Source organism: Semicossyphus pulcher, unplaced genomic scaffold (genome assembly GCF_022749685.1).
Source record: "Semicossyphus pulcher isolate SPU_LCO1_2020_fin unplaced genomic scaffold, fSemPul1.0.p SCAF_17, whole genome shotgun sequence".
Classification (NCBI taxonomy): Eukaryota; Metazoa; Chordata; class Actinopteri; order Labriformes; family Labridae; genus Semicossyphus; species Semicossyphus pulcher.
The window spans coordinates 10,039,461-10,063,684 of NW_027211681.1; the positions used below are offsets into that span (position 1 = coordinate 10,039,461).

Below are 24,224 nucleotides of genomic sequence, written 5' to 3' on the forward strand. Positions count from 1 at the left end.
GCAGTTACACAAAGAGATGTGTAACTATCATTGTAGCTGCAAAGGAATGTAGCACACAGAGCACAATTTTATTTTGTAACAAACCCACGGTACTTGTGATTTCCCATCCTGAAAGGGTTCTTGATTTTATAAGTTTTTCTGTGAGGTTGTTGGCTTCACATCTGAAGCCTGTAGATTTCCTTTAAAGAAGGTGCATCTTTCCAAACATCGACACTTCAGAAAACATGATAATGTTTGCTTGTATGACTGGAAATAAAGTAAGCAATTACATGTACTTAAATTGTTGCATTAAACCTAAGTGATAAAAGGTATTTACTCTGTATTTTTCTTTCCTGACAGATGCTGACGTGGACGGCAGCTGGTTGGTTTCTGACAGGGACAAGGAGGTGGGTGGTATTTCAGAGCTTTACACCATGTAATATATATCCTGACTAAATGATGGTTTTTATTTTGTCCTTAGTGGACACAAATCACCTCATCATAATGTAAGTGATGCATTAACTGTGTCTGTTTCAGGCTCGGATCTATAACAAAGACAAAGGAGCCAGGGCAGCGGTGCAGCGGCTGCCTAACAGATACTACACCAGCAAGAACGTCCAGTGTAGAAACTGCAACAAGAACGGACATCTCTCCAAGAACTGCCTCGAGCCCAAAGTCAGTTCCCATCAGTGCAGAGCCTCATGTACAGCTTATACACACTGATCAATACATGTTTGTTGAAGTACTAACCGTGTTATATGTGTGTTTGTGTGCAGAAACTGTTGCCCTGCTTCCTCTGCGGCACCCCGGGCCACTTGAGTAGTGAATGTCCCAACAGGCACTGCAACAACTGCGGCCTGCCGGGCCACTTCTACAACTCGTGCAGCGAGAGGGCATACTGGCACAAACAGTGCCACCGCTGCAGCATGACCGGACACTTCTTTGACGTGAGTATAACATCCTGTTTACATGGACAAAAACACCACAAGGCCAAAAGTATAAAATAAACTTTTTATGGACGACAGTTAATATTGTTGAGACGAGATGAAAGTTTATGATGTAGCATTAAGAGTTCCCATCATTTATAGTAAAATGCCTTAAATTGGACCAGCTGCCACATTTGTGCTGTGCCATACAGTTACAAATGGGTAATGTAGTCCAACACATTTGATCAAAATGCATTGGACACCCTGGTAATACAACCTATCACAGGGCCTGAGGACAAATCAATACTAAAACCAAAGAGACATGAAACGTAGAGTTGTTCCCATTCCGGCCATCGATACTGCCTAAAATGTGGTATCAGGTATCGGCAAGTCTGCCGGTCAATTCACCGATACAATGCCATAACCAGTGAGCCCCCCCAATAAAGCAACTGGTTTGAGGTACATTATGGTGTGAGGATAACAAACAACAACAGTGTGGTGCTAGCAGGGAGGGTAGTGTTATGTGGGGTACACACTACAAGATAACAAAAGTAACCAAAGTCTTGATGTTTTCTTGATTATAAATATTATCTTGATGTTCCTGTGGTGTGAGGTATGTTAAGAGGGATTTAACTTATCCCGATCTGCTTGGAAGAATGCGTGGCCACCCTGATTTCAAATTGTAAATATTAAATATTAAATATTTACAATCCCACATCCTGTTGGGTTTTGGGGGGGAACCCCGAGGACAACTGAGCATGCACTCTGTGGATTGTCACGTGGAATGAAATGATAGCCAGTCAGTCAGGAGGGACAAATGGTATCAGAACATCAATCAACAACCGGTTAACAACCAGTGCTACACATAAACACAACGAAGCAACAACTACTTCTATAACACAAGTTTACAATATGTACCTCACTTTTACTTCCTCTCTGTTACCCCGTTTCCTCCCCCCTCTCTCCCCCACTTCCTCCCCACGTGATGACGAGTGACCAGGGGTCAACACACGCTGCTGTTCACATTAATTGATACACTTCAGCAATTACAGCTTAGTTATGTCTCTGCCATGCCGCATATTCCAGCTGTGTGTGTGTATGTGTGTGTATGTGTGTGTGTGTGTGTGTGTTGGCACTGAAGGGTGAATCTAATGACCATCAATGACAATTATCCCACCGCAACGTTCATTACCTTGCCCATTTACACTAATGCCACAGAATGGAAAACCCTGTGTGCATGTAAGAGCCTGCCTGTGTCTCCCCCGCCTCGCATACCCCCTCCCTCTCTCTCTCTCTCTCTCCCTCTCTCTCTCTCTCTCCGTCAGTCAGTCATGTACTGTGCTCTGTGTAATGGATGAGTAACCAGGTGAACACCAGAGGGAGAGGGGAGACCAGGACACACACCGCCCATTTTCTCTCTCTCTTTCCTGTCGTCCATTCTTCCTCCCCTCTTCCTTCCGATCCCCACGTTCATCCCGTTCTTCTTCTCTCCTTTGCATATTGTTTTTAACAACAAACAAAGGTGCAAAGTTGTGCGGTATTCTAATTACCCTTTTCTTGGAACGCACAACTTTTTTTTTCTCGCACTCACAAATTACACTGTATGTGTTAGTGTGCACGTTTGAGAGAGAGAAAGAGAGTCAGGTCTCTGTCCCCTGGGCCTTTCTGTGTCTCTCATTAAAGACAGACGGTTGACGGAGCGCGAGTGTGTCGCTCGCCTCGCCTGTCGCCCTCGACAACAACACACTACCCCGGCGGTCTGGAGGGAGAGAGCAAACAGGAGGGAGTGTGTGTGTGTGTGTGAGGGGGGTTGTTGAAGAACAGAACGCTAGATGAGAGGTGGAGGAAGATGCAGCTATCGAAATTCATATTTTCCATCTCTGTATTCAAATCTAAACATCTCAGATTAAGCCTAAAAAAGTGCCGAGCGCTCTTTAAAGGTCACGATTCAAACAAGCGGGCGCGGCTGAAAACTCTCTCTTTAATGTGACAACAATTTACATATCATGCAAATGTGTATCAGAACTTGTCTTTTTGAAACGTCTCTGCTGCACAGAGCAGGCTCAGATCCTCCTCCTCCTCCTCTCTCTGTCTCTCTCACTCAGTAGGTGTGTAAGTAGATAAATCTCGTTGCCCGCGGCGACTGCGGCATTTTCAATTTCCCAGTGGGAAGTGGCGGCTGTTGGGAAAGGATGTCGGAACGCTTAAGGAACAGCGTGGCGAAGCCCCGGAGATAATGCTTTAGCCACACCGGGACAAAACGACTGACTGCCTGACTTACTGGCTGTTTGAGTGGCTGCACAGAAACACGTGGAGGAAGAGAAACAGAAATCAGGGTTGTACAGGTTTAGTGAGGGACAGAAACTTAAGAGCAAGTTTTCAGTTTCCTTTTAGGCCTCTTTCAGTCCTCCCTTATCTGTTAGCGCCATCACAGCCTAAATGTTCCTTCCTTATTGTGTTTGTATCTGACTCAGAATTTACACATACAAGCTGCTGGTTATTCAGACATATTCCTCCCGCTTCGTCCTCATTTCGTCTCCATTAAAGTGTGCATGTCTATATGTTTTTCTGCATTTTTGAATACCTTATCAAGTGTTTTTCTTTCTCCTCTCAGGCCTGTCCAGATATCTGGAGACAGTATCACATCACGGTAAGTAATTTGCAACAAAACCACCTCTGTCAGTAAACTCTACATTAGTGCTGTTCACAATTTAACATTAGCACTGCCACACTTTTTATGTCTTTTTTTTTTGTCAGTGGCTTGGGATAATCAGCCTGTATGACTGCTAGACGGGTTGTAGATAATGAATACTTTTTCAAAAGCTCATTGATTTTAATTGAACCTGAAGAGCTGCCAATGAGCTCCTAGCACCAACTCATCTACACTTAGGATTTCAGCATTAACAACATCATAAACAGAGCTCTGCTGAAGCTACGAAAAAGCATATGTGTTAAGTATTTTTGGCTGACCGCCGGGGTCAGCCCTACACATGGGTCTGTATGTGACTGACTGAGTAACTGACTGACTGAGTGAGTGATGGTACTTTCAGAGCCGTAGAGAGAGAGAGTCGCGACACAATGGCAGATCATGGAGCATATTGGACCTCCACTGACGCGACTCTCTGTCTATACGGCTCTGGATACTTTGTTCGGGGAGCAGGCGGGGCTGCTCCTCCCTGCTCGACCGCTGTCCTCACCTATGTCCGCAGCGCACACTTTCAGACCAATGTCATCTGCCTCATAAGGACAGTCCTTGTAACACATTGCCCACAAAAGCACAAATTGACCTTGTTCAATATCCATCTCTAGAAAGCATGAAACCATTTTCATGTATTTACTGACATACAAAGCCGAATCTTGGGCCGCACTTCTTTGCCAAACTTCCTGTAGCTGACTTTAATTTGATGACGACTCCTAACACCTCAGTCCAGTCTCAGTTGGGGAGGGGTTGACATTCACAACAAGTTATTTCAGTTTCATAACTACAGGCAACATACTGTACATACAACAGATCCTTAGTGAAACTGTTTGCGAAAACAACCCACAACTCAACCGTCTGAACACAGTTGATGACACACAGCGGCAAACTTAATGTTGCTCCAAAACTTCAGGTAACAAAAGCTCTTAACACAACAGTAGTCATTAAAATGTCAAACAAACAAAATGGAAAGCTAGCTACAACTTAAACCCTATTTAAAAAAAAAAGCTTCAATGTAATTACCAGTTTTCACTAATCACAACTTTCTTACAGGGGGGATATTATGCTATTTTGAAGCTTCATATTTCACTCAGTGATACCTGTGGAGTAGCTTAACATCATTTAAAGTTAAAAAAACGTTTTCTCACACTGGTGCTCTGTGCAGGCCCTCATACAGCCCCTGCCTGAAACGACTCAGTCAGCTCTGTCCCTTTAAGAAACCCCGCCCCTACAAGCCCACTTTCTTCTGATTGTGACGTCACAAAGTGCTGCGTGTAGAAAAAACAGTCAGAAACCTGGCATTCACAGCAGCCTGCAGACTGAGCTGAGTAGCCTGGGGATTACTCCAACATACTTTTACCTACAGATTTGAAAGTTCACCCATGTTTAGTCTAAACATTCAACATTGTAACATTATATATATATATGTCTTAAAATGTGAAACAGCATAATACCCACTCTTTAAGCTAGCTACTGTGTTAACGTCTAACACCCTGGATAAATAGCCACTCTGTTTCCTCCTTGATGTTGCTTCTGTCTGAGGTTGGTTTTCTAGTGTTGTGTGGTGGGAAGAAGCTAAGGTAGCTCTCACAGATTTATGTTTACTAAATACATTAATTTAATACGATATAAGGAGCGAACACAGAGGCGTTGGAAGACTCCTGCTCCTGCAGTGCCTCCTGGCTATAGGAGGGAGGGTTGAGGTGGATCGAGTGCCACTGATTGGACAAAAAGATGTGTTTGATTGACAGAAGGCTACATACTGTAGGTTTAAACATAAAAGTATATCTCTGTAAAATAAAATGTGGTGTTAAAAATGAGGTGACATCGTCAGCTCAGCTTTTACATGACAGCTGCATACAAATACATAGAAAGGATGCCCATGCATTTCACATACCATTAAGTGTATCCTTATAATATGTTGGAAAATATAACTTTTTTTATATATATATTTTTTTTGCTTTTGCCTTTTATTGGACAGCTGAAGAGAGACAGGAAATGTGGGGAGGAGAGAGCGGGGGGTGACATGCACCAAATGATCGGCAGGCCAGGAGTCGATCCTGCGATCAGTGTGACGAGGACTGTAGCTAAAGCAGTGCCCTATATTATACTGTTTTTAAGTTTGTAGAGTGTCCCAACAGTTTGTGCTCAACCTGTTTGGTCAAATCCCAGCGGATGCAGTAGTTCTGCTCAGAGTCCCAATTAAAAGCAGAGAACAAGGTGGTGGCAGTGGAGGGACTTAGCCAGCCGCACACTCACCCTGTCCCCCTTACAGCCGGTGACACTCCTTAAAACTTCTTCATGCAGAACCTGCCTCATCAGGATAGAAACATGTGTCAATAAGAATCATCAAAGAGTGACACGGCCTTTACAAGAACCAGATTATTTCTAGTTTAGCATGTGGATCTTCCAAATCAACACCCGCCTTAAAAAGTATTTTCCATGGGCGTCTTGAAGGCAAACACGATCAGTCAGTGATCAATAAGTCTGTTGTGATTGGTATTGACCTCGCCCTGTAGCAGATGACTGAACCATGGCGGAAAAATACATCTTAGGAGATAGAGTAAGAGCTTAGAGTGACGGGAACCTTTAACTTCTTCTACTTATTTGTTTTTTTCATTTTAAACCTGTGTGTGTGTGTGTGTGTGTGTGTGCGCCTGTGTTTGTGTGTGTCTGTGCAGAAACAATGTGTCAAAGTGTAGAAAACTGTGTGACAGTCACATGGGCCAAATGTCAGCAGGGATGCATTTGCTTATTTGTGTGTGTATGTGTGTGTGTTTATCCCAAATCAGAAAAGATAACTAGTTTCTTGGCTCCTTATGTATGCATCTAAGTGTGTTTGTGTGTGTGTGTTTTAGTGTGTGTGTGTGTGTGTGTGTGTGTGTGTGTGTGTGTGTGCATCTAAGCGAGGGGGTGATATAGACCTCAGCCTAAGAGAAAAGAGCAGCTTGTTTGTCAATTAAAAGACGTGATAAAGCATGAAATGGGCTGCCAACGCCACTCGGGACGAGGGAGGGAGAGAGAGAGGGAAGAAGAGTGTGTGTTTGCATACATCTTGGCGTTCACTTTGTGTGTGTGTGTGTGTGTGTGTGTGTTGGGGGAGGTCTGTCACTCTCCTCTATGGAGATTAATTAGCAGGGGCTGTCTAATGAAAAGGCAGCATCGTTAGCGCGAGGGTAGCACGGCGGGAGAGGCGGAGGGAGGAGGGAGCAGGACGGGAAGTTCCAGGGGAGACGCTGGCAGAGAGGACGGGAGTGAAGTTTAATTGTTGCACAAGTGGAGACGGGGGGGGGGGGGGGGGATGCTGCGTGATTCACTGTACACTTTTTGTTTTGAGGAGAAAAATCAGATGGAAGAGCAGCAGAAAGATTCCTTCGGTCGCCTCTCAGATTGATAAAACCATCTTTTTTTTCGTGTGTGTTTCCCTGTGTGTTTGTGTGTGACGGCGTGCTTTAACGGGTGGAGGATTGTGACCCAGGTCTAATTGAAGTATTTAAGCCATTTAAGCACTGGGAACAGAAGGTCGTTACAGATCCAAACTGGCATGGGGGTTAGGGGCCTGCACACACACACACACACACACACACACACACACACACACACACACCTGCATACACGGGGCTCCTTCTGTTTAAGACAGCCTCATTTTATTCATGATGCTGCTTATGACCCTGAACTCCCCAATGTGAGAAGGTGTGTGTGCATGTGTGTGTGTGTGTATGTGTGTGCGTGTTTGCTTTGGGAGATGTGACTCTGTCACCTTCCGCTGGGCTCAGCCAGGTGTGAAAAGGCATTCTGTCAGACCTCCCTGCTACTGGGTCCATTTATCCTTCGTGTGTGTGTGTGTGTGTATGTGTGTGTGTGTGTGTGTGTGTGTGTGTTGGGTCCGTTTATCTTCAGTGTGTTTTCTGCCTGCACCTGGCCCTCAACTAACAAACTCCTCCAAACCACACAGTATAGACCACAAAGCCCAGGGGTATTTACTGAGAAAGTAAGATACTGACACACATGGGCACACGCACACACACACACACACACACACATATTTCAACAAATATATATAGAGCAGTAAATGGACTAAAAAGCCATCCACAACATTTTCATCTGGCCTTTGTCGTATTTTTACGTATTTTTAGACATTTTTATACAACAGTGACATTTACACAAAAAGATTTGCTTCAACAACTCTCTCAGGTTTTCTTTCTCTTTCGCTCACCCACACACACACACGCACACACCAACACACACACCCACAGACGCTCTGGTTTTACTTCTTTCTTTTGCATACAGCTTTACAGCGTGGGGTCGTTTCTCTTCTGCGAACCCCTTCTGCCTTCCCTCTCTCTTCTTTGTCATTCACACCGAGTTTCTGTACATACAAAACCTCATTTAAAAAAACACCAAAATACTTTCAGACATCATTGGTTTGTTCTTTAAAGCATTCTCGCTGCTTTTTTGTGTTATGAAAATATATAATTGTATTTTTTTTTATGTACATATTTCTACAACTTCTTTTACCATTGCACTTCATTTCCCATAATGCCTTTGAACAAGCTTGAAAGAACAGGTGTGCTACTTTCAGTCCAAGATGAGTGTACGATTGACGCACTTTTAATACCCGAGTATCTCGCCTGCACCTCTCAGTCAAATCACATTGCATCATTTCTCTGCTTTAGTTTTCTTCTGATCTTGAGCTTCAGTTACAGAGAAGCCACGGCTCTTTGAATCTGAGCGAGCGATGACAAAATGCTACATCAATTCTTTGTTTTAGTTTGCTTAAAATGTAGCATATGGCTGCTTCGTATATTACTGATTAATCAGTCACTACATTAGTTATTTGTCGTTTTGCTCTTAAAATCTAGAAAAAATAAAGATCATAAGTTGACATGTTCAGTTTGGTTGCGTTGTACAATAGACAGTACCATGGGAAGAAAGGGTCACAAAGCTTAGTGAAGTACAACAGAGCAGCAGTGGCAAATTTGGAGGCTGGGCCAGTAAATGATTTTAATTTCTGCCTGATAAAAGGCTTTAAACATTCGGAGATGTACGCTGAATGTTCTGTGGTTTCTGTCACAGTTCGTATGCCACATATTGTATTTGAACTACACAGTGGTGGTGATTTTGGGGAAAGGTTTTCTGATGAAGAAAGACAAGATTTGGGAATGGTTCAGGGCAAAGAGGAGGAGAAACAAAACTGGAAGACTGGAAAATAGAAGCCAAAAGAAAAGGAGGAGCAAACGAAGGAGGAATGGATGGAAGGATGGAGAACGAGCAGGAAAAGGCGGTGCAAGTTGACCGACCTGCTGTCCTTACACGGGCTGCATTAATGCATGTAAAGATCATGCATAAATGCATGCGTTTAGCATACAACACACACAAGTCACAGTGACTTTTTCCTCCTGTTAGTGTTGTCAGGACCCTGCTGTGCTGCGTTAAGACCAGAGCGCCACCCCATGGCCGCTGTGGGAAGTGTAACTCCTTCCTTTTAACCAGGTATTTGCAGTGAGAAAATTCCTCCTTTTATTTTTAACTCCTAAAGTGAGTTAAATCCTTATTAATGATTAAAAAGCATATGTTTTGTTGTATATTTTATTCTCTCTGAACCACAGGAAGAGAGGAGGAGACGGAGAGGGAGAGAGAGATGTTATGTTCCTGAAGGATAGGAGGAGATAGACGGGAGAGCGAGGAGGGGGGAGTGTATTAAAAAGGCCGAGAGAGACAGGAGAGAGAGAGAGAGAGTGAGCACACAGCAGCTGATTGGTGCAGGTATATCGGTGTGTAAGCATTGATTGGCCTCTCTTTAGATGGTAGCTGTGACACCTGTATGTGTGTGTTTATTGATCGGCACCTCTGCCCGTGGAGCTGTGTGTGTGTATCGAGCGGATTCTCTCCTCACGGTGGTATCAGTGTGTGTATCGATCTTTTCCTCAGGGACAGGTGTGTGTGTGTGTGTGTGTGTCTCTTGGGGTGCCTGTAAAGTGACCTTTTGTTCCTGACAGAAATGAAGCCGTTTTAACTCGTCTCCTTAAACTCCATTTGGTGTCCCTCTTACTCACCCCACTGCCCCTTTTTTCTGCCCTTTTCTTTTAGTTTTTTGTACCTTTTTAAGCCTTTTTGTCTCACTGTCTTTGTCCGGAAGGTTCTTTGCTCTATGGTCATATTCACACATGTCTTTGTTAGCCCAAGGTTAGGACGTTTTGCCACTAAAATCCTCTTATTGTCAGGAAATATGTTTAAATTTCGTTGAATACATTTTTAAGTAGCTCTGTTTTAGTTTGACGATCTCAAATAAAAGCTCATAAAGAATTATCTGCTTTACAATTTTCAGATTGTACAATTGTACAAATTGTCATTAAGTATAATAACTTGCATGTAGGGTGTAAATCCTTCTCTGTGTTCTGATAACCGTTAACATACTCATCATGTGGTGTAAAATTTACCGTCCTAAGATTATCAAACATGATGGCCCGATAAGCTTAAACATATTTACAACATTTGTCTGACATTACATTTATTCTGACTAACTTTTAATTAGGAGCAGACGTACATCTAGGACCTGGCAGCAGGATATATTGTTCCCATTAGATGTTGCCTTGACAACAACAACTCTTCCTAGGATCCATATTATAATAAAACACAGTCAGTCAACAATATACTTCTTACAGCACACATTAAATTTGCGACATCAACATTTCAATCAACCACTATAATGACATCAGACCACTACATATTCAGAGCATTAATACAACAACTAAATGGACAACTGATGCAGCAGCCAGAAGCAAACGGCGATAATAACCTCATTTTATCTAAACATCAAAGTAATCATTTTATCAGCTTTTCTCCAAAAAATAATTAATATATTTCTTAACACACATCCTATTTAATTTTATCTTCAGTAATAAACTCATCTGAAGCTGACTTTCAGCCATGTGATATCAGTGTGCTTTTAATCAATATTTGTCACACTGAGCAGGGGACTGCTAATTGTTTTACTCTACTTATTTGGCTCTTCTTTACCAACACTGAGCAGTAATCTGAGACAATACCAGAGCGTCTTATTTCCAGCAGGGCCTTGGAGTCAGATACAGCGAGCGCTGTCTTATAACCACGACACATAAACACATTTCTGCAGTGATTTCTTTCAGTGTGACCTTCAGTAAAATTGATCTGAACTCTCTCATAGAGGTTAAATTAAGTACTTAGATTTTTTTTTTAAATACACACTTGATGTTTAAGAGGTTGTGTAGCGTTGGCACATATTGTATTTGTTCATATCTGTATTTGGCTCAGCAGTGTCTGTAATTCACTGTTGAAATCTTTCATATTTTAATATAGAGAGGAGAAATTGACAACAAACTTTTTTATTTATTTATTTTTTTAACATATTTTGAAGCTATTAAATGTTGTTTTTTACATAAGAAAATTATGTATTTGAATCATATTGTCTACAAATTAGGGTTAGAAATACTCTCTATGACATAGCACTAAAGAGGAGTTTGATTCATATTATATGATGACATAATATCTCTCCTATAGGAAGCTCCATATTGTCCAACATAAACAATCTCTGTAACGCTAGTCTAGTATTAAATTCAGTAGTTAATGTGCGGCTCTTTGTAGAGAGGCTCAGTGAATGTGTCGGGTACATCGTGTTCCAGCATCATTGTTGGCATCCGGTGATTTAAAGTAGTTCTTGGTGAGTTGCAGGATCACAGCGGCAACATAAAAGCAGCTTTAAGAACATTTTTGGCGTCATATAAACTAGAAATACACGTCCGTCTTTCCAGGCGGAAGTTTCATAAAGCTTAGGCTGAAAATGCTCTTCTCTCACCATTGACCAAGTCAGGTCCCTAAGCACAAATCGAAGTCCATCCCTCGATACGTTTGGCAATGTTTTCCTCTCTACACAGGTCGAACACAAAGAATGAGAGTTCTGTTTAACCCTGTTTTACTGTGTTTAATATGAGTTAGAAATAAAGACAGTTCATCTTCTGTGACCTCAACTGGTCTCACACAGCAGCTGAAATCTGCCACAGGTTCATGACATCATGCTGTGTTAGAGCGCCCTTCAGTGGGCAGACAGAGAACTGCACTCTGGCTACAGAGGGGAGAGTTTTGAGCCAGACTGACGCATTGAGACATTTGTTTGCTGTGTATGTGCATGTTAACTGTACATCTGCACGGTATTTGTTTCACACAGAGAGGAAAGGAGAAGTTTCATCCCTCTTCAGAATAACTCCACTGGTCCAATTTATTTGTGTCATCAGAAGGCACATCCACATTTATAAATCCCTGCAGGTCCGGGGACATCATTATTTTCACCAAAAATCCTCACATTTTTTCTTATTCTAAATTGTTCTTTTATTTTACATAGACATGTTTCAGTCAGAAAAGTCATGTCTATGTCGAATGATAGAAGAACAGGAAATACCACGGCATGGCCTGGGTGGAGTAATTCTTTGTTATTATGAGTGAAATTATGAAGCTTTCATATTGATAATATATGTAATAAAGTAATTTGGGATTGGGAACCAGCCCCATCTAATTATGCCCCAGACTGAGCTTATCAAATTATTTTTATCTACTTATGTTGGCATGCTTTTTTTAGAGCCACACTTTGCAAAACCATCTAATCAAGTCACGTGTCTATGCTGAAACTTCATTTCAAGAAATTAGACCACAGTGCTAGTTGTGATGTCTGTAAAATGATCATTTTAAGTAAGGTTGGAGCAAAAACAATATGCTGAAACATTTGTTTATGCAATCTGTGCTTATATTTAAAGAATACCTCACATTTGACACTCTTCACACCAGTACAACTGTCTACTCTAGAATATTACCACACAAACAGGCCGTGCAGATTTTTTCTTTGCCTAAAATAACCTAAATGAAAACAAACGCTGAATGAATATTCTGTCATTTCATCCATTAATAATAAATAAAACAGGCTCATTGATGCTGGAAACCTGTGCAGGATACCTTTTTTTAGATCAATAAGACGGCCGCTAGCTGGCTTTGAAGTCAATAATATCTCATGTGTTTCCTTTCCTGTTAGAAGTGCATTCAAAACATGAATAAATAAATACACAAACCTTAAAAAAGGATGACAAAATATTCATCAATCTTACAATAAGTCGAACATGTAGTTGAAACTATACTGTTCACAAACACAGTGGTGACAGAGAGATAATAAAATGTTTGTCATGAAGCCGTCTCCACAAAGGCTGATATAATAGTTAAAGCAGTGAAATGACCCCCGCAGCACTTTCCTCCTTTCTTCTTTCTGCTGAACATGAAATCACAGGTTTAAGTTTCCACCTTTATTCTGCTTCCTCTTCTGTCCTTGACCTCCTTCATTTCTTTTCTCTTACATTGTGTTCATTCAAACGGCGCTCTGTAAAAGTCCTTTTAAACCCACATCTATTCAGCGAGCTGTTTTTGCTGCCTCATCACTGTACGGTACAGACTCTGCAGTCTGCTCACCTCTGTCAAAAGGCTCTCAAGTCTTTATTCCCTCTTCAAGTTGAGGGTACCTTTGTAAAAAAAGAAAAAGGCCTTTGTGTGTTTTTAATCTGGTTCTTTTAACAATTAGCCGCCGACAGGGCAAAAAGAGTAAAGTCCTGCAGGTACAAGTCATTTAGGAAGCACAATGACAAAGTTAGAGACTGAGAAGTGGTGCAGATAACTCATCTTGTTGGATCTGAACATTTGCTGCTTCCAGCTTCTTAAATGTAATTATGTAGTTTTTTCGTTGTTTAATATATACATGTGTATATTTATATATTTGTACTGTTTTCAAACAACTTTTTTGTGGCTTATTTCAAATCACTGCTTAGTAAAAAAGGATCAAAATATACATGTAGCAACATAAAAAATATAAAAAGACAATTTAGGAAAAAAAAAAAAGCCAAAAAAAGATGACTTGTACAACACCTTGCACACAGTTGGCTGTGTGTTCAAACACTTGTATATTTGGTACAGGTGTCTCCACATACAAACTGAATGTACATAAAGAACCAGAGGAATGCACACACACACACACACACACAGGTGCCGTGTTATCAGTGGTCTTCCAGGTTCTGCAAGTCTCTGTGCCTTTCCGCCTTGCTGCATGGTGTTGTTTTGGTGTGTGTGTGTGTGTGTGTGTGTCTGTAAATGTGTGTTTGCGGGTGATTTGTTGGCTAAAATGTAAAATTAACATCCTGACCACGACATCAGAGAGAGAGTGAGTCCATGTGTAACTAGTATAAAATGTCAAATCTAAATCCCGGTCCCTCTCGTACTTATGTGCTGTTTCTGTCTAATTCCTGGAATTAAGGCGAATGACACATTTCCTGTGAACTCGTCACTGAGCGCTCAGGATAGAAACCGAATGACTGAAACCCAGATTTGAATAGATTAGCTTGTATCCTCTGTTCCGCCCTCCACGCTGTGACCAGATTACCTCCATTCCCTGCCCCATAAAAAGGGGGGGGGGGGTTCCCTCCAGTGGTGGCAACCCACCGCTGCCGTCCAACCGCTCTGCATCACATTATCGTTACATTCCAGGAGCGTTTCCTCTCTGAAGAGAAAATCAGGACTCCTTCTGATTGTGTTCACACTGATTGACTGACTGACGGGAGGAGATAGGGAGTGCCTCTGGGAATTCCACCGTGCGAGTGCGAGTCCTCGCAGGGCGCGGGGTTACGCCTTCGGTCTGAGGCTTTGTGAACTGGCAGACACAAAGGGGGCAAGAATCACATCTGGTTATTTGGAGAACCCCCCCCCCCCTTTCCTCCTCCTCTATATCCTCTCCCTCCGTGGCCTCCCTAACTGCACACCTCCACCTTAAAGCGTCTCCTCAGAATGATAACACTCTTTTTGAATGAGAGTAAACACTATAATTAAACTCTTTATAATTTTGGAAATTGCACTGTTAAAACTCCCACATGAGAATAAGTGGATTAATGGCTCTGGAGTTCATTCTTCTTCTCCTTATAGCCGTTTCACAACTGTCTAATTAACCTAATATGTACATACCAGCATGTTGCACTCAAACGCACCACACGGCTCTGTTTGTTGTGGTATGAGCTTGGTAGTGTTGCGTTGTGTTGTGAGGCTGTTTTCTATGATAAAGCATGCAGAGTGGGTCCCCTGTGGGTCCAGTAACATATGCAAACCTCCACCCATCGCTGCAATAACATATGCAAAACAGCACCCCGAGCTCCCACCACCCGCTACTGTTTAGATCCCACCCCCCTCACCTCTTACACACAGGCCTGTTTGCTTCTCGGATTGTGTTTGATAACTGTGTGTGTGTGTGTGTGTGTGTTCCTTCAGATTGTAGTCTGTAACAGTCTGAGCTTTGTGTTGGCCAAAGGATTATCACGGCTTTGCCACCAGCAGCCAAGGCAAGGAGCAGAGGAGAGCGCGGCTTAGAGAGACACCGTGTATGTGTTGGGACGACTGTGGGAAAACACTGTGTGTGTGAGTGTGTGTGTGTGTTGGACAGGGAGAGAGAGTGCTGATTTTTGTGTGTGTGTGCATGCATTAGAGGCCACGGATGGCTGGTTGTCTGCGTCCACCTAGCGAAGCCCTTAGGACCTTCTCAAACACCCTCCTTTACACACTCACACACACACACACACATCCTAGACCGTCAGTCCTCCTTTAGTCTGAATGGCAAACTGTCTTTGAACAGCTCGAGAAGCTTTTAATGTCGTATCAGCAGGAAGTGGACCAACTGAAATATCTCCCGCTGTCTCTGCACTTAGGAGGAGCGTTAGTTAAACACAGACAGTCGTTGTAATGCAGCCTCTCATGCTGTGTCTGTCAAACAAGTGTATGAATGGAGAGGTTAAAGGGCCCTTTGGGAAAGCAGGGAAAGCTAAGCTGGAAAACACATTGAATGGAAAAATGTGAAGAATATAAAAGGAAATAAAACACATAATGTGTCGTGCCTAAAATAAAAGCATGAAAAATGTGATCTTGATAGTCAATCTAACTTAATTCCACAGTTGTGCCGGCCTGCCCCATACAGTATAAAGCGGTTTGTAGTGAGGTCAAAGATGAAGATGTTAAAAATGCTAACAAACTCAATCCAACCCACATTAAAACATCATTAAGACATTGTTTGTTCTCTGTTTAATTTGAGTTTGTGACAAACCGAGAGTCTTCTGGAAACCAAACTAACCAGCCACTCCGATGATAACAGGACCTGTTTGTAGTTTCTATTACTCCTGTCTTTGTTCCTTCTCATGGTCTCGCATTCAGTTCCTTAAACAATGGACACATTCAGGCGTGTTTTTCTTGTTTTACTATGATCCCAAGTCAGACGGAGCCAGAGTTCAGATTTGTTTAACTTGTTTAAAGCTCCTGGTTTGTGTGGACAAAGCCGTACCTCTTGTCTCTTTGCTGATTTTGTCCTGTACATGCTTAAAACATATTATCCTGCTTTCTTCACAGTCATATGTATCACTCACTTAAAATTGTTGCCCTGTGAAATGTAAACAAAGGCAGTGTGTTAATCACTTCATCTGACACTTACCCCCACCTACCTTGTCTCTGATGGTCTGGTTTGCTTTTGTAGCTCATATAGAGCCATCAGAATTAATTTCAGTCTGTTTCATAACCAGCGAAAAACTCCTCACAGGAGCTTTAAATGTGAAACCTCACCACTTCAACACTGTGTTTAACAAAGGTGTACTTGTTGTTCTTGTTTGTTTCATCACCGTAGTTTTTACGGTTAACCTGAGGGGTAGTCTGAGGTTACCTTTAAGAGTCTGTATCTTCCTCGAGCCTTGCAGTACAATCAAAGCCCTTCTCAGGTTCTCAAACACTGCTAAGGCCTCCTTCATTCACATTTCTCATATGTCTCATGTTCTGTGTCTGGCAAATTCTGCAACTCCAAAACCAGCAATACAACCTTCATTATTAACACAACTGCTACTTTCACTTTTAACTTGTCTAGGACCTAATACGTCACGATGAATACCCTCCAGAAACACGGTCTGAAGCAGCCATCTTTGTCCCCATATTGGAACAATTATCACATCTTTCCCTTCGCAACACATTGTCATTTGACACTTCCACATTTAGACTTGCTTGAACAACACTTCATAGGAAACTTATTCATTGTTCATTTAACCCAGCCTAAGAACTTTATCAAAACATGGGGCAGTACAAATAATGACAGCAAATATAACAATGGCAACATTACTGATATGGAAACCTAAGTGTGTTCTTCAATTATAATTTAGGTACTCTAAACTAATACGTAGAACAGTCATAGCAAGCCATGCTAATGTTTTTTATCAGTTTCATTATGAGGCTTCGCACCGCTGAGAATCATCTGGAAGCAGAACCAATCAGCACGGAGTTCACGTGATTTATTTATCTGTTTTATTTATATGTTTTAAAGTAATAATCTCAAAGATTTTCATGTAAATGTCTGTTAAGTCACTATCTATCGCCCAATGATGAAAGCCTTTGCATCATTGTAGAATTACAGACTGGCTGTGGGCGGCAACTTTTGTGGAAAAAATCACAAGCAGCGCCCAGTTAGTGACGCGTTTCCCATCAGCCAGCAGTGGTTGGTCTGCCAGAGAGGGTAGGCGGAGCTAAGCGGCTGCTTTTCCGGTCTCTGCAAGTGTTGTGAGTAAACTGTAATCTACTATGGCTGAACAAACAAAGAAAAGATCGATGACTACAGATACAACTTCAAATATAAATCCAAAGAAAAAGAAACAAATTTGACGCTCAGATGAAGGCAAACAGTCTGAAAAGGAAAGCGACCGTCAGCGAGGAAAATCAAGAGTTACAACTGTAGCCAACCGTGGACGTCACACAACGAAACTGAAATCTCCGAGATAACCAATTTAAAGTTGCAGGGACAGAGCACATCAAAGGAAATTTCCATAAATGTGCCAAAATAAACTCACTTTCTTCCTTTTTCTATTGTTTTTTGGCCATTTTGCTTTATTCAGTGGATAGAATCTGAATGAGGGAAGAGAGAGTTGGGGTGACTTGCTGCGAGGATCCAAGGATCGGAGATGAACCCTGGACCGCTGCGTCGGACTGTGCCTCTAAACACGGGGCGTACGTTTTAACCGCTGAGCTAAACCAGCGCCCCTTTAAGCTAATTTTCAACTGCAGTCCGTGGGCATGTGTTATGCAGCTACAAAGACACATAAAATGCATTAAAACATGAGCATAAGAAAACATACAATGTATTATAACAAGGCCAACAATACTTACAACACTACGGCATACCTTATTTCATTTCAAAGCCCTTAATGGTATAAACAGCTCATAAGTAATGCATGAGTTTGCACGGACACATTTAATCCTAAACTGATTTCATTGGATATTTAAGAAGAAAAACTCCTTAAATGTCATGTTTATCCAATTAGGAAACCAGGATCAATAAGGTGTAGAAAGACTTCCTGTTTACGCATGACCCAAACACATACTGCCGTCGATTGGATTCCATTAGAAGTGGATTTGATTTCTCAGGCCGGTTGTCCTATCAGTAGTGATCACCTGAAAGTAATTAAAGTTTGAAACCAAAGATACTAAAACTATCCACCAACACGCCTTCGTCATATTGGCTTTCACGGCACAGCCAGACTCTCTAGGACTGCTCTCTAAACCCCGGAGAAAGAAAGAGAAAGACACCAAACTGATAGGATCCCTCAGGCCCTCACCCTGCTGGCAATTTAGATAACCCCTGATAGGAAGCGGCGGCAGGAAACAGAGAGCAGGAACGAGAGAGGGAGAGAGAGAGAGAGAGAGGGATGAAGGTTCCTCAAGTTAATTAATATTGTATGAGGCAGACGACTCCTCACACGCACACGCATGCAGGCGCGCATTCACGCCAGGTTCTCACACAACTATCACAGGTTGATGAGAGAATAAGAGGGGATTTCATTTCTTCTTCTTTTTTCATTGTGTGTGTGTGTGCTGGATCAGAGTGTGAGGAGATAACACAAGCCCAAGGTCAGAGACAGAGGGAGACCTACAGCCAATTTACATGAGAGATGAATGGGAAGAGGGGCTGGAAGGGTGGAGGTCGGGGGGAGCTTGAGACGGGTGGGGGGGGGGGACTGTGATCTCCTTAGGGTGCACATGTGTGTGTGTTTGTGTGTGTGCGTGCTTTGCAAGAGGTCTGTGATCTCCTGGCCTTTGTGATGGAGATGGGCCCGGCCGGCCTGACCCGATAATGACGCGACGCTCTAATAGCATTCATCCTTTCTGCTGCAAAACTACTCATGCGGAAAAGAGAGAGAGAGAGAGAGAGGGAGAGAGAGAGGGGGGAAAAACAAGTGTGAGGGGTAGATGTGGGGATGGAGGGGTGTGTACGGGGGGAGAGAGGGGAGCAGGAGGAGAAGAAAGGGAGGTTAGCTAAGCTATGTTTAAAAAATGACGCGGGGCACAAATCATTTGTAATCTCGGAATCAGGGCTGAGAGAGACGAGGGAGGGGGATGAGTGTGAAGGTGTGTGAAGCTGTGTGTGTGTGTTTTAGAGAATGGCTTTAGATGTGCGTGCGTGTGTGTGACATTAGCAGTAAATGCAGTGTGCCTGTGTCTCCTCTCTCTCTTTATCAGTGTATATTTGCTGTGAGCGCTGGAGCATGGAAGGCTTTCAGAACACTGGCCCATAGGGGACGGGACCCTGTGTCCAACACACACAAACACACACACACACACACACACACACACACACTGAGCAGCTACTTATCATACAGGGTCATTACAGGCCTCTAACTAAAGCCCTGGTAATCACTGGTTTATATCAGCACCCATATTCGGCGTACAATACACAGCAGGTATCAATAGAGAGCATGGGAATGATGGAAGAGAAAAGGGAGGGTGGGAGATAAACAGAACGTTAAACCCACATTTTTATATAGAGGGAAAATAATTAATTTTCTTAAGCATTGATTTTCTAGTAACAAGCTCCTTTCATCTTCTCTGTCTGTTCTTAGACTAAGGCCGGTGTTCCTGTGAAGCAGCGTGGAGAAGACGAGGGTCGAAGTCCCGCCTACTGCTACAACTGCTCCAGGAAAGGACACTTTGGCCATGTGAGTATCTCACTCTGTCTGCTTTTTATTGTAAAGGCCTCCTGCACTTTAAATCAGAAGGATTTTAAACTCACCCCACACCTGCCTTCTCAAAGGTTATTCTCATGTTTGCACGGAATAACAGTGTTTGAGTTGTTTGTGTTTTGACTATCCCATATTGTTTTAGGGTGCTTTCACACCTAAAGTCCTTTTGTGTGATCCGAATCAAAGACCAAATTGTTACCATGTTGCATTTTGCCTCGAGCGTGGTTTGTGTTCACACAGTGGTCCAGTGGACCAAAAGTGCGTTAAACCTGCTTTCTGATTGGTCAGAATTTCCACGTGGGAAAACTCCCTGAAGTAAACAAAGAGGGAGAGTACGCTCCTCAATGACACTCGAGACGACCGAGCAACATCGCTCCACCGTTCAATCAGTTCCACTCTCCTTAAGTTTCTCTCTGTACAATTTAAATACCTCTGTATTCTTGTGCGCTTCCACAAGTATTTGTGAAATTACTTATTTCTATTTCCTCGTCGCTCCCCCACGTCTGTCCTCTACTCATCCTGCTGCCTGTATCTGTACGTGTAAGCACCCGTTAACAGCCCACAATGCACAGTTTTTTTAGGTCCTGCCTTAGATCCGTTTATGTTCTCACTGTAATAAACCGCACCACCTCTCCAAGCGGTCTTGGACCAGTTGTTTTGGTCCGCACCATCATGTGATTACCGCTTTCACAACTGCACAACTGAACAGCACCAGAGTTAAATTAAATTGAACTAAATGCTGTGCTTGTGAAAGCGCCCGTAAAGTTACTGTAGGAATTAAATATAATCATTCATTCATCCAGAGGAGTCACTATGTTTCTACAGCAGCCTAGAACAGAATGGTTGTCAGTTGGTTTTAATCTGTAATCTCCGCTCACTCCTACACACTGCTCCTTAAATAGGATGCCAAACATCACTGATCTTCCCTTCAACACCTGCATGTGTGTGTATGTGTGTGTATGTGTGTGTGTGTGTGTGTGTGTGTGTGTGTGCACACGCTCTCATACAATTGTGTGTTTTCCTCAGGCGTGTACACGGCAGAGGATGTTCAACGGGACGTATCCCAGCTCCCCGTTCATCAACCACTACGACAACACGATGGACATCAACCGCAGACAACACAGGATGAAGATGAAGGTTAAAGGTAAGAAGCAGGCAGTAACACCAATCTCTTAACCAAGGCCTTGAAGCACTAAACAAAGCTGAGGTGTTTGTAGAGACAGCTGTGGTATTCAGAGCCTTGACGTAAAAGTACTAATAATTAATTCATGTACTGATACTCCCTTACAAGTAAAACTTCTTTATTTTAAATCCTGCTTTGTATTAAATATCTAACTTTGCATTTTGAGTCTGTGGCAACGTCCCTGAAACAAAATAACTGAATGATTAAAGACTTTCTCTCTCTGTTTTTGCCCAGATCTGAAGAAGAACGGCTTTTTCCCTGCTGGTCCTCAGACCCCTCTCAATCCGGCACCACCCAAGAAGAAACAGAAACTGAACCATCACACAAACGACCACAAGCCTAACCGCACGCCTCACCAAAGCCCCAACAACCACAAGCCAAGCCCAAGTCACATCTTTTTTAAAGACAGCCATGACTATAAAGGCTCAGCAGCCAAAACACATAAGCACAATAAGTACAAACAACAGGAAAGCAGTGGCAACGTTAAACCGTGGAAACCGAAAAGACCTGTGCCCACCTCCAGAGACCCACCACCTAAACTGATTTTGGATGAAGCAGATGACTTTCCCCGAGGCGGGGGAAAAGGAGAGAGCATGGAGATGAAGAAGAAGAGGAACAGGATGAAGAAAACAAAGCAAGTTCCCTCAGGGCCACAAAGGGGACACCGAGACAGCAGGCCGGACCGGCTCTGCTGGACTGTAACCGGAGACATGAAGGGGTCAAGGCAGGAGAAAGGAGAGAAGAAGAGGAGGTGGAGAAGTCGAGGCAGAGGGGACACTAACAAAAAACTTGATGATCAGATGTACCCGACTGATGAGAACCTGTTTGTTATCAAACAGAAGAGGAAACGGAGCAGATAGCATCAGACTGCTTGTCTGGAGCTGTCAGGGCCGCTATCTTTCTGACCTGTACCTGAAGTATGCGTCATGACATTTCAGGACTGGTCATTTTCTTGACTCAGGTTTTGCTGAAAAACAGTTAAAGTTGCTTTAAAGGATTCATAGGATTTTTACAGATGACATTTGACCTGTCATAGTAAGAAAAGTGCAGGTGTAATTAAAAAAAAGTAAGAAAAGAATCTACTTCAGTTTCAGTTTTAGATCCATTGTAACGATAGATTCACAATTTTTCTGTCTTTGTCACTCTTAAAACAGTTTGAAGCTCATATGAACATTGAAACATGTTTGTCTTTTCTCCTTATATTGGCCCTTGAAGGATCCCCTTACTAATGCAATTTCATTGTAAGTGTTGGGGGACAAAATTCACATTTAGTTTGAAACTGTATTCAAAAGGTCATCTGAAAAAAAAAAACAACTTCTAAAGTCTGAGTTCGACAAATAAAGTGGATATTTTTCAAAGTTACAGTCTTCGTAGTAAAATATGTAAAAACATTTGTTCCTTCCACTGCCGCTCAACACGGACAAACTGCCCGAAAACAAGGCGAGGAAAGTTTGTAATAAAAAATCTAACTTTGGAAAAATCTACTTGATTTGTCTGACTCACTTCGGTAACGTCCTTCTATTACCTTCAGATAAAGCGTATCTCTTAATGCTGTATGATAATTCTCTTAATCCTGAATCACCAGGAGGACTGAGTACAGCTAGCAAACACCTGTGTCAAAACCTCCATTTGGGTGCCTGACTATGGGTTCAACAAAGGCTTAAAAACTGTGAACCTATCCTTTTATTTTAATAGTACCACCTGCATATTTCCTACAATGACAAAATGTCACCTTGTGGTCAACCCGTACTCAAACAGTGGCTTCATGTAATGGCATTTTAACATCTCAGCTAGTATCTTGAACAGTGTCAATCTCTAAATGTATCACTGGCTACTAAGAATTCATTGCCGGTTTCGTGTCAAGATCATGACTTTAATCATAACAAGCCTGAAGAGACAGAAAATAATGTACCTCCATCATGCAGCAATGCTTCAGTCGACTGTTTATTAATTGATGGATAAATGGGTCTATTAATGTCATAATAGTTTCTGCACATTGCAAAATGTATATTGAAAACTGCTCTGTTATTACAGTAAGATGATTTCCTCGTGCCTCCACTCTGAACACAGTTGTTGCTGCAGTTTGCCATAGAAACCAAAGGATGGTGGATTTTTAAACTTAGTCTCGGAAATGTTCCTTTTTACATTTAGAACTGAAGGGATGCATTTTTTCTATAACTCATTAATTTGTAAATTATCTAAAAATTTGAACATTGTGTAAAAACCTGGGTCATCCATGTGATGCAAATCGGCAGATAATAATATCACCAGTTTTGTGATTTGGACAGAAAGCATCACTGACATGCAGCCCTGTCAGTATTAATGTTTAACCATCAACTATTTAAACACAAATGCACATATTCTTATTTGTAATGGATAAACTATGATAAAGCTGTAATGACAAAACATAATAAACTTGAATCTGACTTATTAGATCTGTTATTGCGGAGGACAAATCAGTGGCATCAGTTGTGTGCTTCAGTTATGATGACCTGTTCTCACTGGTATATTAAGTAACCTTAAACTGTTCCATAATAATTTGTATAATTTATGAAGATGAGTCAATAAAACAGTTTGGTTCCAGTCCTTTAATGTCTTTTTTTCCTTCACTTGATGACACACTGTCATGCTCATAAAATACTGGAATATCAGTCATATTTGAAGTGTATCAATATTTGGCTTTGCAAAGATTTTGTAGTATTGGCAATCACAGCTTTCATTAATTATTAGATGTGAATATAAATTAAAAAAGTGATCCTCCCACAAGTCTGTTGATATACTGAGTACAACAGTAGGCTATGGATATTTTCCAACATGAATGAAAATGCATTAAATGTACATGACAAAAAAAGATTCAATTACACCTAACTTTATATATTTACCTACTCTGTGTTAAATGCTTTTTACTGCCAAAATTTGGCATTTAGGCCATAGTATAAGAGGTACACTATATTTATATTTTACCCATGTGAAAGTATAGAGAAAAATCTAAACTCTTGCTTCAAAACTAAACCTATATAAGCTTATAAGCCTTATAAGCTTATTTATATTATTAAAAAAGAAAAGAAAACCCCACTCATTAAGTCCCTTTCACAGAGTTATGGCATTTCATATGAAATGATTATCATCACTGTAGTATTGGGGAGGGGTAGCTACAACTGCTGGGTAGTTAAATCTATTTTAAGGAATCACTTTATAAGACGATAATATAATGTGTGCGTAAACATAAGCTGCAAAGTAGAAAAAGAAAACTACATAAGTGTTTTATTCTCCTTGGCCTTCCTTTGTAATTAACCTAGATATAAAACATTACAGATATTTTTTCCACGTTTTACGACAATACGTGAAGG

At 41.8% G+C, this 24,224-nt stretch overlaps 1 protein-coding gene across 1 annotated transcript in view; it reads left to right on the forward strand.

Annotated features, from left to right (window-relative positions):
• Positions 1–23,460, forward strand: part of zcchc7 (zinc finger, CCHC domain containing 7) — a 48,021-nt gene extending 24,561 nt beyond the window's left edge. Inside the window, exons 3-9 of the mRNA XM_069665939.1 lie at positions 340–386; positions 517–654; positions 756–926; positions 3,520–3,555; positions 19,572–19,667; positions 20,718–20,835; positions 21,109–23,460. Of these exons, the coding sequence (XP_069522040.1) occupies positions 340–386; positions 517–654; positions 756–926; positions 3,520–3,555; positions 19,572–19,667; positions 20,718–20,835; positions 21,109–21,734 (1,232 nt within the window). The 3' untranslated portion in view covers positions 21,735–23,460. The remainder of the gene's footprint in view (positions 1–339; positions 387–516; positions 655–755; positions 927–3,519; positions 3,556–19,571; positions 19,668–20,717; positions 20,836–21,108) is intronic.
• Positions 23,461–24,224: the final 764 nt, after the last annotated feature.